This window comes from Pelmatolapia mariae, linkage group LG10_11 (assembly GCF_036321145.2).
Source record: "Pelmatolapia mariae isolate MD_Pm_ZW linkage group LG10_11, Pm_UMD_F_2, whole genome shotgun sequence".
NCBI classification, from domain to species: Eukaryota; Metazoa; Chordata; class Actinopteri; order Cichliformes; family Cichlidae; genus Pelmatolapia; species Pelmatolapia mariae.
This window is the reverse complement of record NC_086236.1, coordinates 42,605,721-42,618,501: the sequence shown is the minus strand read 5'-3', so window position 1 is coordinate 42,618,501 and position 12,781 is coordinate 42,605,721. Positions and strand designations below refer to the sequence as shown.

The window sequence follows — 12,781 nt, the reverse complement described above, 5'->3', positions numbered from 1 at the left end:
AAAAGCCGTGGCCTCCGTAGGCGATGTTGTTTCCTCAGGCTTCGTTCCAGGCCTCAGCTGTCCCCCCGCTGTTGTTCCTGTTTTCTCATGTTCACCAGCCACGTTTTCAAATTTGGAGCCCTCTGTTGGCTGCGTCACGTGCTTCCTCTCGGCGCTACCGGCCTTCCGTCCGTGTGTGGTTACCATAGCAATACACACCACATTGTCGATGAGCGTTCAGCCAAACGGGAGCAGGTAAAGTAGTTTTGCTTAACGGTAACACTTTTAACATTATTAACATTAATGTGATATTGCATTAATTACTCAAGAGACACTTAAGAGATAAGTCTGCCTTTCCTGAATGTTACTTCCCTAAATATAGAACCTAGCTGTTTCTGACGAACTATTAAAATAACCAGTAAAGTTAAAGTAGCTAGCTAAAAAGCTGGTAAGTTATACAAATATAATGCAGAACTGCCATGTCTCCCTTTTATGGAACACTTTTTGACACGATGACTGTGTAAATTCTTTCCAGAAATGAGTGAAGACGCAGTTTTATCCCTTCAGAGTCACTCCACCACTGTGGACTACAGGGGCAAGGTTCCTGTGGAGCACCTGGACTACGATTACATTGAAAAATGTAAAGATGTGAGATACCTCGAGAAGATCCTGAGAATACTGAGGTAACTGTCTGTTGAGCGATATAGTGTTGTTGGAGGAAACTCGCTGTCCCTTTTCTTCCTTTACCTGTGTTCAATGGACTTTTGTTGTTGTTTTTTTTTATCGTATTTATATTTACATGCTCAAAATAAAGCAATCAGTCAGTCCAGTCCCTTTATAGTGTTGGTGAGGTTTTTCTTTATGAAGGTTATAAACTCACCATCATGTCAAGTTTCACTCATTCTCCACTGAGATGGTAAGATGTATGTGCAATATTGCAACTAGATTATGTAACACTTGTCATCAGTTGCAGAGGGATAATAGTGCATGTCATAACAAAATACAGACTTGCAAATGTGAATGAAAAATATTGCAAAAAAAGCTATTCTTTACTTTTCTTTTTTGTTTGGTTAAAGGTCCGGTGAAGAGGGCATTTATCCTCACCTGACCAAGTTTTGTGAGAGTCACCTGGAGAAACTGGACCCTAAGAGCCGAGCTCTTAGGAAGGAAATGCCTGTAACCACAGCAGCTAGCCTCTCTAAAGATGAGTGGAGCCAAATTGAGGATGAGTTGAAAGTATGGTACACATTTTTTTCTTTCTTTTAAATAAATAAATAAATCCTGTTTACTTTGTTCTCACATGGCTGTTTCTCTAAATACTTTGCTCAGAGATGGCAAGAAGAAACCAAAAAGACTGAAGCAAGCCTGAAACACCAGTCAGTATTTGATGATCTAGTGAAAGAAAATATGCCACCTGTAAGAGGTTCCAATTGCTTCGTTCCTCTGAGCCAGGTAAAAAAATCAAGGCATATACAGTACATAACCAGTTACATATATGTATAGAAGACAAATATTCAAACAGAGTCTTTTCTCATGATAGAAAACAGTTCCACAAGAAAGAAAGAAACCCTCAAAATGCACCCTACCACGTGATTACCGAGAATGGGACAAGTGAGTCATGCTGTCTCCACATTTGTCTATTATATTCAGAAGAAAGACCCCACTGTTGCAGCAGCTGAATTCTCTGTGCATAAAAGCTTCCCAAGTCTTTTTACTTTGTAAAAGGGCTTTAAAGCTAAACTGCTTCCATTACAGTGATCCACAGTTTAAAAACTTGACCTTTAAGTGTATATATTACACCTTCTTTCCAGGTTCGATGTGGAAAAAGAATGTGAGAAAATAGAGGAGGATGTGGACAAAACTGATCTACCAGCAATTATAAACTCAGGACATCCTAAAATCAAGACTCAAGTGGACACTTCATGTAATCTATTGTGGATAGAAAGTGTTCTTTTTTTTTTTTTTGCAGTAATTACTAAGCATACAACGTACATCAGGTGTGTTGGCATTTTTGTGTAACATGTAAGGTTTCCCCTGTGATCCATCCAGTGCTGTCACAACAGGAGAAGCTCTTCCTGGCAAATCGTGAAAAGGACAAAGGCAATGAAGCTTTTAGAGCAAAGGATTATGAGGAGGCGGTCACATACTATTCCAGGTCAGGTTCTTTAAACAACTCCTTCATTGCAGAAAGCACTTAGCGCCTCTTAAAGGGCTTTTATCATTTTGCTTGGTATATATTGTAAGTAGTAGACTGTCATCTTTCATTGTAGCTGTAGTAGTAAGTGTTTGTGCAATAATCTCACTGTAAATAGAGGTTTGCTTTATTGTTTATTCCATTACAGGAGCCTTTCCATTATAACAACTGTGGCTGCATACAACAACAGAGCCCAGGCAGAGATCAAGCTCGAGCACTGGCACAATGCCCTGAAAGACTGCCTGAGTGTGCTCGAGCTAGAACCGGGCAATCTGAAAGGTGTGTTAATGTTATTTCTATAATTTCTAACACAATAATGCTTCCAGAATAAATACACCTGCACTTTTAGATGTATTTATATGATGTGGTATACTTTAGCTACAGCAGCATTAGTGTATGTGCTACATATTGTAATGCAGTTCTTTTCGTTAGCCCTGCTTCGTCGTGCTGTTGTTTATAATCATATGGGCAACTTCCACATGGCCACTGAAGACCTGAGGACGGTGCTCAGGGAAGAGCCACAGAACACCGCAGCTACTGTAGGTGATAGTACTGAGGCATGTTCATCATGCGCCAGTCTACCTTTCGTCCACTAGGTGTCACTGTATTTTTGAAAGTTGAGTGATTTAGTGAGTCTATCACTGGAAGTCTTTCATGTATTTATGTCATTACCGTAAATAGAGGATGATGTGGCTTTTTTAACAGATCTGTATCAGTGGAACAGCTCAGGATGTGCTGTGTTTAGCCGTCCCCTTTAATTGCATTGTTTAACTTCTGTTTCTATTTATTTGAGTATAATTTAGGTGTAAATGGGAAGAAAACGTTCCTTTTTGTAGTTATACATACACCAGTCACTACAACTAAGTAATCTATCATTGATTGTGATATGAATAGTTGTGACAAACAAAAACATGAGCTGTTCTAATGGATGAATTGTTTGTGTTTTAGCAACTTTTGTCTCAAATTGAGAAGAAGATGGAGGAATGTCAACAAGAGAAGCAACGCAAGGGCAAAAAAATCCTCATCCAAGAGATAGAAGAGGCAGATAACCAGACTGACAGTGACAACAAAGCTCATAAAACTGGTGATTGTTTGAACTACTAAAAACAATCAATATCCTTAAACACAGACATAGAGACTATAACGACGCTAATGTTGCCTACTCTCTATTTAACATGCAGTTAAATCGTTTTTCAGTTATAGTCAAGCTTAGGTAAGTTATGAGTTCAGAGGAAATTTAGATTTTTGTCAAAAGTATGCATTAATCCTTTATTTGACATGTGTTTATTTTTCACTGTTGATTTCATATTAAAAACTAGCAAGACTAGCAGGAAGTGAATGAGGTAAACCAGTAGACTGTGGTACAGATTTCCCAGATCATATTTTTCCCTTACTGGAGATATATTTTTATCTATATTCTCATTTAGTGAAAAGTAACAAGTTAAGTCATTCCACTGACTTAACTGGACTCAAAAATCTATTGCTACTCTAATTTATGTAACTTGAATGAGGTGTTAAATTTTAACTTTATAGCAGAAAGTTTTTTGTGTCTTTATAGCTGTGTTGGATTTAGAAGTTGAAGGATTTGCCCTCTAATACAGTCACGGTTTATACAGAGCATGTTAGGAAGCTCCAACATTGCCGGTAATAGTAGGGCTTTAGTCACATCCCCTTCTGTCTGCTGTCCTATAGATAGAGGAAATTCCCCTCTTGTCTCTCTGGGTGAAGGAACAGTGCATGCATGTGTTTTCTGCCCTACCCCCACACAGCCCTTTCATAAGTCACTGTTTGGTATCTCTACTTCCTGGAACTCCCTGTTTGAAGTGGCTCCGTGTCATGTGCTCCTCTCCGCCCACACTATGATGTAACTGCTGACTCTTTCCTGTGGGTGTGACTTCCCCTTCTCTGTCTCTCTCCCTCTGCTTCTCCCCTCCCTCCCTCTCCCTTCCAGCTTGTCTGGTTCAACCTAGCCAGCCCGTGGGAGGGGAGGAGAGATCAGCTACTCCTGTCGAAAGGGGAGACATGGGAAACGCTCATAAAAAGCCCCACGGCAGAGGGGACGGGGGTCCACACGCCGAGTCCAACAACTCCCACCATGAACACCGGAGGAACAGAGGAGGCAGCTCAGACAAGTACAAAGTCCCGCAGGACTCCAAGGAAAAGATAGCCAATGGATCAAGCAAGAGAAGCTCGACAGCTTCGGTGCAGGGTAATCAGAGCGGCAGTGGTAAGGCAACTCCAGTTGGAGGAAATGCTGGAGAAACTGTCAACCTTGATGCCCCATGTGGGGCCCTGCCCCCACCCCTGGCCCGGCTAAAGAACGAAGGAAACCTGCTGTTTAAAAATGGACAGTTTGCCGATGCACTGGAGAAATACTCACAAGCCATTCAGGGCTATACAGATTCAGGTAAGCCTCAGGGGTACTCACTGTTGATCGTGTTTGTAATATTTTAGAATATTAAGAAAAAACTATTTAATTAGTTTTATACAGTGAGGTTGCTGGTTAGAAGTTACCTGTGTGCCACCATGTCAGTAATCATAACATTTTTACTCATATCAGTGTGTTATGAACTGACAAATGAATCAGAACTGATCGACTGTTTTCTCAGCTGTTTATTCATCATCATATTTTAATAACAGCTTTCTATGGTGTCATACTTTAATTTAACTTTAAATCAAAGGTCATAGGGTCATAGCTATAATGTCAGTGCTTGTCTTTATTTTTGTCACTTTAACACACTGCAGAGACTTAAACATGAAAACAGGATAGCAATAAAAATCATTTTCCCTATGGAAATAAATCCTCATAAACAATTTCAAATTCTCAGTCAACAGACTTCACATTTTTGTGTGAACAGTTTATATGCAGTATTCAAAATTTCAGTAAGATCCATTACAATGTTAATATTTAGTGACTTATCCCTGGGATGATGGACTGTGGCTGTACGGAGACAGTGTTGCTGTTTTAGTCTGGTGCTAAGCCTCTCAGCTCAGGTCTGTCCAAGTCACATGACCTCTAACCAGTCACTGTGAAATTGAATTTGTAGGACTGCAGCAATAATTCTCACAGAGAGTGAGACGACGAGCAGTTGATGGAGGAAGAGAAACCTCTGCTCACTCTCCGTTAAACATATGGCCTTGTGTCTCTTTCTGTGGACAGCCATAATATACTCAGTTAAGACTGTGAAAGTCGCTGGGCATCATCTATCTGGATTACTTTGGGAAGCACAACAGATGTGACCTAATCTACACATGCAGAATTTTTTCCGATCTGTGAAAAAGGCTCTTTTCAGTAGAAATGAAACTGAACGAGACATTCAAGATACTTTGACAGGTCTCATAGTTGTGGTATGCACCCAGTTGCTGTAGTTTACATGATCTACTGTCACAATAACCTCGCTAAGTGCTCTCAGTTGCTAAGACATCATCATCACTGCCACACTGTGTCATCATCCATAATCTGTTTTCATCTGATGAGGCAGCACACTGACATGAATGTATTTAGTGTAGCAGGATAATGTTGCTGTGTTTGAAACATGCACCGTAGACCTGTGTGATTTGCTTAACTCTGTGATAGTGAAGAAAACACTGTTTAGTTAGTGTGAGGCAGGTGGAGAGAAACAGCGTGCGGACTTTGCACGAGTCAGTTGTCAAAATCTCAAAGGGAAATGTCCATAAAGCGGTTTAACAAGATTCCTGTGATCACCATCTTTGCTGTCTAAAAGTATTCTCTCAAAGCATCAGTCTTTTAAAAAGATCAAGGTGCGCATATATATATGTATATATATATATTAGTCATGTTACAGGCGCCCTTCCTCTTTTGGGTCTTAACAAAAAAGCAACTACAGTTGCAAACCTGCAGATAAAAGCTAGTAAAACATTTAACATGTGTGTGTATGCGTGTCTGCCACTTTGTATTCATAAATCTGAAAGAAAAGAAATGATAGCTCAATATCTTCCAATAACTGAAGTTTCTTTATTTCATCATGACAGAAACTCTGTACTTTCTACAGCGCTTCTATAGCTGCTCAGAGAGCACATTAAACAGTCTGATTTAGACAATAAGTACACGATTCAAACTTTGAGTTCATGATGTCTTTGCAGATATTCTGTATTCCACCCCCAAGTTAACTGCAGAACTATGCGTGCTGTTTCCAAGCTGTGTATTACATTTCTGATATTGGTCTCTATTTTCTATGCAGGGATTGATAGTCCAGAAGATCTCTGTATTCTATATTCCAACAGAGCAGCTTGCTACCTGAAAGATGGCAACAGTCAAGACTGCATACAAGACTGCACAAGGTGAGAGAACTGATAAAACTCTACCAGTGTTCAGCAAGATATGTGAAAAGTTGTGGAAGGCAAATGCATGCTTGTCCCTGTGCTTCATCTTAAAGATCAAACTGCTACAAATTTCTGCAGACAGCGTCATCATATACCAGTCTCAGCAGAGGATCTCAGATCATTTATGAGTGGGAGGGGATTTGCACTTGGGTGTGTCGTAAGGGATTGTAATTAATCTCTTTAGAAGTGGTTTATAAGCAGCAGACTGGGCTAACTTGAGGGAGCCTCCCATATGAAAGCCTTTAAATATACTTGATGTGTTTGCAGAAAGATGGGGTTATAGAAAACTTGAATCACACCTTTAGACTTGTTCACTACCTCAGAAACAACTAGAGGATAAACATGTACAGACGCATCCTTTGCCCTAGCATTGACAGCAGGGGCACCAGACTCAATCCTTTGCTCTTGTCTCATTGCATCTATTTATTCCAATCAGAGCCCTGGAGCTGCAGCCATTCTCCCTCAAGCCCCTCCTGCGCCGTGCCATGGCTTATGAGTCCCTGGAGCGTTACCGAAAGGCCTACGTGGATTACAAAACTGTGCTGCAGATAGACGTGAGCGTGCAGGCAGCTCACGACAGTGTCAACAGGTATAACGTCCACCTCTCACCTCAGCTAACAGACTCATTAACATTTGGCATCTCAAAAGCAAGTATTGAATATTACAGCACCCATGTCTATGACAGTGCATTTCTCATCTATTTTAAACAAGGTGGACACAGACTATCTTTAGCTGTTACAGCAAAGGAAATAAAAAGACAGATGAGACATGGAGATTTTCTTACTCTATCTACCTGCTGTATTTTCCAAATTTGAAAATGTTCTATAATTGAAATCCAGAAATGGAATTATAACATATTTAGAAGACTAAATCAAAACAAATCATGGTAACCATTACACACAGGCTTATTAGAGACTAACAGATTTAGCTGGTCAAAAGCAGCTCCGGCTAGAGGCTAATCATGGCTCTCAGACTGTGTGTCCCTTCTCTGTTACGCAATACTCACCTGGCTGGTTTGTGTTCAGGAATACCAGAGGGTCAAAGATATCATTCATCCCCGCATTTATCTACAAAGTTACACAATAAGACATAAACTCCCTAAACTGTGGAACAGGGTGGATTAGATGCATCTTTAACACTCCATGTAAGCCTTATCAATGTCTCTCATCTGTGTGCTGTAACAATGACTGAATCACGTCCTCCTCTAGGATCACCCGGCTGCTCATCGAGCAGGACGGGCCAGAGTGGAGAGAGAAACTTCCCGAGATCCCTCTGGTGCCTCTGTCGGCTCAGCAGCACCGCAGAGAGGAGCCACCCAGCGCTGAGGTCCTCCAAGCTCGAGCAGAGAAGGCTGCTAGGGATGCAGGTCTGTTGTTTTGGGGGGGGGTTTTTTCAGAGTCATGATGCTTAATTAATGTTTGTCCCCAGAAGATTGACTTAGTCAGGGTCAGAAGTGTTGATCGCTGAGCTGGGACAATAAGGGAGTAGCTGGGACGTTTATACATACGGCGGTTATGATGACTGAATAAAATCTAATGTTGACTACATCCAGCATTAACAAACATTTTCTCGAGCAGCTCTTTCTTCTGACATTATAGCTACCTTTGTTCGGTTTTTGAACCATTCTTCTGCTTGATACAGCGATGGAGGAACAAAAGTCTTCCTGTTGTGACTGGAGGAAAATTTGAAAGGCCTATTTTTTATATAAGTGGACGTGTCACCTCTGACCATGCAGTTTCTCTGCTCCCAGGGCTTTTCTACCTATGCTATTTTTAGACTCTAATGAAAGTATAGCACTGCTGGCATAATTTTACCTCCCTGAAGACGCTCTGCAGACACTCTGCAGCAGATTGATTAGCCCTCGGTCCACACCGGGACTGATTGCTGACTTAACTCTCGTGGCTCATATCCAGCTAGCACAGCATTAATTTCAAGTGCTTAAACCCTCCAGCTGTGTAGCACAGGCTTATAAAAGCGAGGTCAGTTAAAATGTATTGCAAGTGTCAGTGTGGATATATGAAGTCAAAATGGAGGAGAATGGACCTCGTGTCTGTGTGAATAAGCGATGTTTAGTAATCACCACTTTATTTTGTTTTCTAGAGAGGAAAGCCGAAGTCCGTTATTCAGCTTTGAAACAAGAAGGGAACGATTTTGTGAAGAAGAGCCAATACCAGGATGCTCTGGGAAAGTACACAGAATGCCTTAAGCTAAAGCCAGAGGAATGCGCTATCTACACCAACAGGTTAGTCATTTAATTCTCACCTTAATATGAACAGACATGTTCCTGCGGTCTCGTTTCCCCTCTGTTCATCACATCTTCTGCCACTGGTTCACCTTGATGTGAGAAAACAGCCTGAAAATCCCCAAAATTTGTTCAACTGAATTTAAAAAAGGCTGATTAACGACACCCAGCTGTCATTTGTCAGCCGTGCTTTCAGCACGGTTTTTAATCCTATCCAGTCGTGCCACCTGTCACTGCTGCCAAATTAGTGTGTATTGGTGGTAAATTGGTGCACAACACAATAGTACATAGATGGTGTTGATCAGGTCACAGAAGAAACTGATGACGTGAATGTTTTCCTATTGTGTGTTGGTGTTTGCATGTGCATGTGGAGCTCTGCTGTGAGAACAGATTGTATGTACAGCCACACCAGAGCAAACATCCATACGCCATTGGTGCACAGTTGCTGAGAGCCATTTGAAAAAATTAAAAACATGAAGATTCATTTAGAAAAGGGGCTCCAGAAGCACATCTCTGAGGTGTAAATCGTAAATCTCATCATCATAGGAAAATGTTCTGTTCTGTTAATAACAGCTGATGGCATGACTTCAGCTGTTATTATAAAACCTGATTCGCAGTGAGTCACAAATTCATGATACTTCTGAGTCACGTGTCAAATGTGATTAGGTGCAAGTGACAAAAATAAAAATCACAATTGACGTGTGTGTGTTTATAGAGCTCTGTGCTACTTGAAGCTGGAGAGGTTCGCTGAGGCCAAGCAGGACTGTGATGCAGCATTGAAACTGGAGCCAACCAATAAGAAGGCCTTCTACAGACGAGCCATGGCTAATAAAGGTCTCAAGGTGAATAGAGCTGGACTTTCATGGCTAATGCCATAAGGGAGTGATTTCTTTTTATTGGGTGGCTAAGGAGTAAAATATCCCTTTCACATATTTCATACATAAAGCTCTCTTTGTATTTTTTCGGTGTCTCCCTCCATCAGGACTACCTGGCTTGCAGCTCGGACCTGCAGGAAGTGCTGCAGCAAGATCCCAACGTGCAGGAGGCTGAGAAGGAGCTGGAGGAAGTCACCAAGCTGCTCAGACAGAGTCTGGCCAGCGCTTCACCAAACAAACCCAGGAAGACAGTCCCCATCACAGAGGTGAGTACAGTTTATTCACTTTCATTGAAAATAAATATTTTCCCCTTATTGCATCCAACAGACATATCCACTTTTGACTTTAGAGAATCTACACGTGCGGTTAGGAAGAAGAGGCATTATAATGATGGGGACTGAAGAATCATGACTTATGGTCAACAAGTGTCCTTTGAATAGTTGTGTGTTTTTAGCTGATTACTCCTGACGCCTGCTGGGATACCGTGTGAAATCTAATCAGCTCTGGTTTTATTCTAGCCTAGCACAGATCATAAAGTGCAGCGCTCCCAGCTGTTGTGTACCGTTCGTCTTTGTGCTCCATCCTCATTTACTATTAATGATATAATGAAGAATAAAAGCACCAAATTAAAGCTTGAGTGGGGCTAGATGTACCATTTTCAGTTTATTGTTAAAAGACAAAAGAGAACACAGAGAAAGCTAAAGTGTAAAATTGTATCCATGCATCTTATGCTGCTTATCTGGGTCTCAAAACTCATTCTCAGTTTCAGGGGAACACCAGAGTGAAAAGTGGCTGTGCTCCAAGTTTAAAAGGCTACAGATTGTTATGAAGCTCTTGTTTTCCTTTTCTTCAGGTTCAGCACACCATTAGGTAAAGATGGAAGCTTATAGATCCAATCACTGCATCCCAGACAAATTATTCCTAATTAAGGCAATAGGTGGTACAGATTTCCCAGATTGTGACTCACTGACAGAGACCGGCTTTCCTTTTTTGTCTTTCCTGTGTAAATTTTTCACCCATCTCCGTCTCCCTCCTCAGGTTGAGGATGACGAGAATGTGACCGCTGTCCCTAACTCTAAAAACAGCTGCAAAGGAGAAGACATCAGCATCAACCTCCAGCCGACCAGCGCCTATGAATTCGGCCAATCCCTGAACGCGGCTCGTAGCTCTGGAAACACAGTGGCCTGCGCGGAACTACTGGCCTCCACGGCCCCAGAGATGCTTCCCCAGTTCCTGAGCACCCAGCTTGATGGACACACCATCAGCTTCATCATGCAGGCCCTGCACTCACACCTACTGGAGAAAGACCCTTATCTGGTCTACCAACACCTCAACCATCTGCACACTGCTGACAGGTTCTCGGTAAGATTAGCATGCAAATATGGTCTAGTTTCTGAAAAGCTGAAGTTTGTTTGTAAGATTTTGCAATCACGCGGTCTGTGTGGTGATAAACGCTGACGCACTGTTTGCAGGTTGTACTAATGCTGCTGGAGAAGGACGAGCGTCACCACATGACTCAGCTGTTTGAGCATCTCTCAGCCGTGCAGAGCACACAGTTCACTAAGAACGATGTTCAGAACCTGGCCAACAAATACATCTGACCCTCCCCTCTCTGCATGAGCTGCTCCACCACTGCTCTTGGATCTATGCAAAACACTGCACAAGAACTGAGTACACAAAGGCAGGAAACTGCAGAATGAGCAATACAATGGAACCGAGTTGATTCACTCTACTGGTCTGTAATGTCTGTGACGATATAAAAAAAAAAAATCTATTTTTCTCTCCAGAACATTTTGCTATGCAGTCTTACTTTTGTACACACCATGCACCATTTGCATTGTACAACAGTGGGACACAGTGGACCTTTCACCGTAGTGTATTAATAAACGAGGTCCAATGTGCTGTTGTGTAACACAGCAGGCAGGTGTTTCCTCACCCCAGGCAGTAGCTTTTGCTTAGGACAGGCTTCATCGAGCTGATCTGCTCTTTGAACCCAGTCGCTTTCTGAAATAATTTTATAAAAGACCAGCTGTCACATACCAAAAGCTATTCAGTGCATGTTAAATATAACCAAACAAAAAGCTAATTTCCTTCCAAGTTTAAAAGTGCGTCTTTGCTGCATCTAAAGTAACTATTTTAATATGACCACATGTATGGTGTTATCTTAATGGGTGAAAGAGACCTGCATGTCTCACTGCTGTTCATGTGAGTGTAACAGAACTTACAATGTTGTAGGAAAAAAAAAATCTTGCTCTCCTTTAATTCATCTATGCAAATTTGTAGCTCTGTGTTCCAGTATTGATTCCATTCATAAAGGCGAATCTCTGTCTTCACCATGTGAAATGACATTGTGCCGTTGAGCCTGTTTACCTGCACCATCAACTTCACAGCAGATGCCAGCACACTGGAGAGAAGCAGCATCTTTATAAGATGTGTGCCTTGGATTTCAGTCTAGGGGTCGACTTAGTGTGGTGAGCATATCGGTACTCGTAAAGAGAAAGTCTATTTATATCATTCTGTAGCTTTAATAAATTTCTTTAATGACTTGGATTTATCACACACATATATTCACTTGGCTCCAAACTCAGAACTGTTTTAAATGTGTAATTTATTTGCTATTTAAAGTCATTCTGTCCATGTTATAAGTAATAAATATCAATCTTTCTGTATTGTGAATCTAAAGACTGCCTGAATCCAAACTTCTTCTGTTTTCTCATGTTTCATTAAATCTACATGAATGTAAAATTTAGCATAAGGATGTAAATTTGGGGGAAGGAGGCAATAATTCTGCATTTTCCACAGTTTCTCTTCACAGTGGCTTTTAACATTGTGTCAGTAGATTTGTAAAAATTGTGTATTCTATTCACAGAGGGCTATTCAATAAACTGGGAAACATGGTGTTTTTCCTTCTTTAGCTCATAACAAGTAAAACTGTCAGAGTTTCAGAAGAGACACTAAAGATGGAGTGACATTTGTGTCTTACATATGCTGTAATGATGGTGTTTGCCATACCAAGGCCCAATATAACAGCTAAGCATTATTTTTGAACAGTGAATAATGCAAAACTTCTCTTAACAGAGTCTAATATTAAACATATGAAGTTTGAAATGATCATAATAGGTTCACTTTGTGTATTTACAGTACTTT

General features: G+C 41.1%; 1 protein-coding gene across 1 annotated transcript; it reads left to right on the top strand.

The window, feature by feature from the left end:
- The first annotated feature begins 514 nt into the window (after positions 1-514).
- On the top strand, positions 515-12,687 carry spag1b (sperm associated antigen 1b). Its single transcript, XM_063485310.1, has 18 exons — positions 515-662; positions 1,056-1,215; positions 1,309-1,431; positions 1,520-1,590; positions 1,791-1,903; positions 2,029-2,134; positions 2,322-2,452; positions 2,606-2,712; positions 3,122-3,257; positions 4,125-4,580; positions 6,376-6,475; positions 6,954-7,106; positions 7,726-7,883; positions 8,618-8,759; positions 9,475-9,601; positions 9,742-9,900; positions 10,673-10,996; positions 11,107-12,687. The coding sequence occupies exons 1-18, from the start codon at positions 517-519 to the stop codon at positions 11,233-11,235; spliced, it is 2,841 nt and encodes a 946-aa protein (XP_063341380.1). The 5' UTR covers positions 515-516; the 3' UTR covers positions 11,236-12,687.
- Positions 12,688-12,781: the final 94 nt, after the last annotated feature.

Bases quoted from the DNA above. Each gene is read 5' to 3' on its own strand.
- spag1b (XM_063485310.1), top strand. From the start codon at position 517: ATGAGTGAAGACGCAGTTTTATCCCTTCAGAGTCACTCCACCACTGTG. The intron at 1,216-1,308 runs GTATGGTACACA...TACTTTGCTCAG, and splicing joins AAATTGAGGATGAGTTGAAA to AGATGGCAAGAAGAAACCAA. The intron at 10,997-11,106 runs GTAAGATTAGCA...CACTGTTTGCAG, and splicing joins ACACTGCTGACAGGTTCTCG to GTTGTACTAATGCTGCTGGA.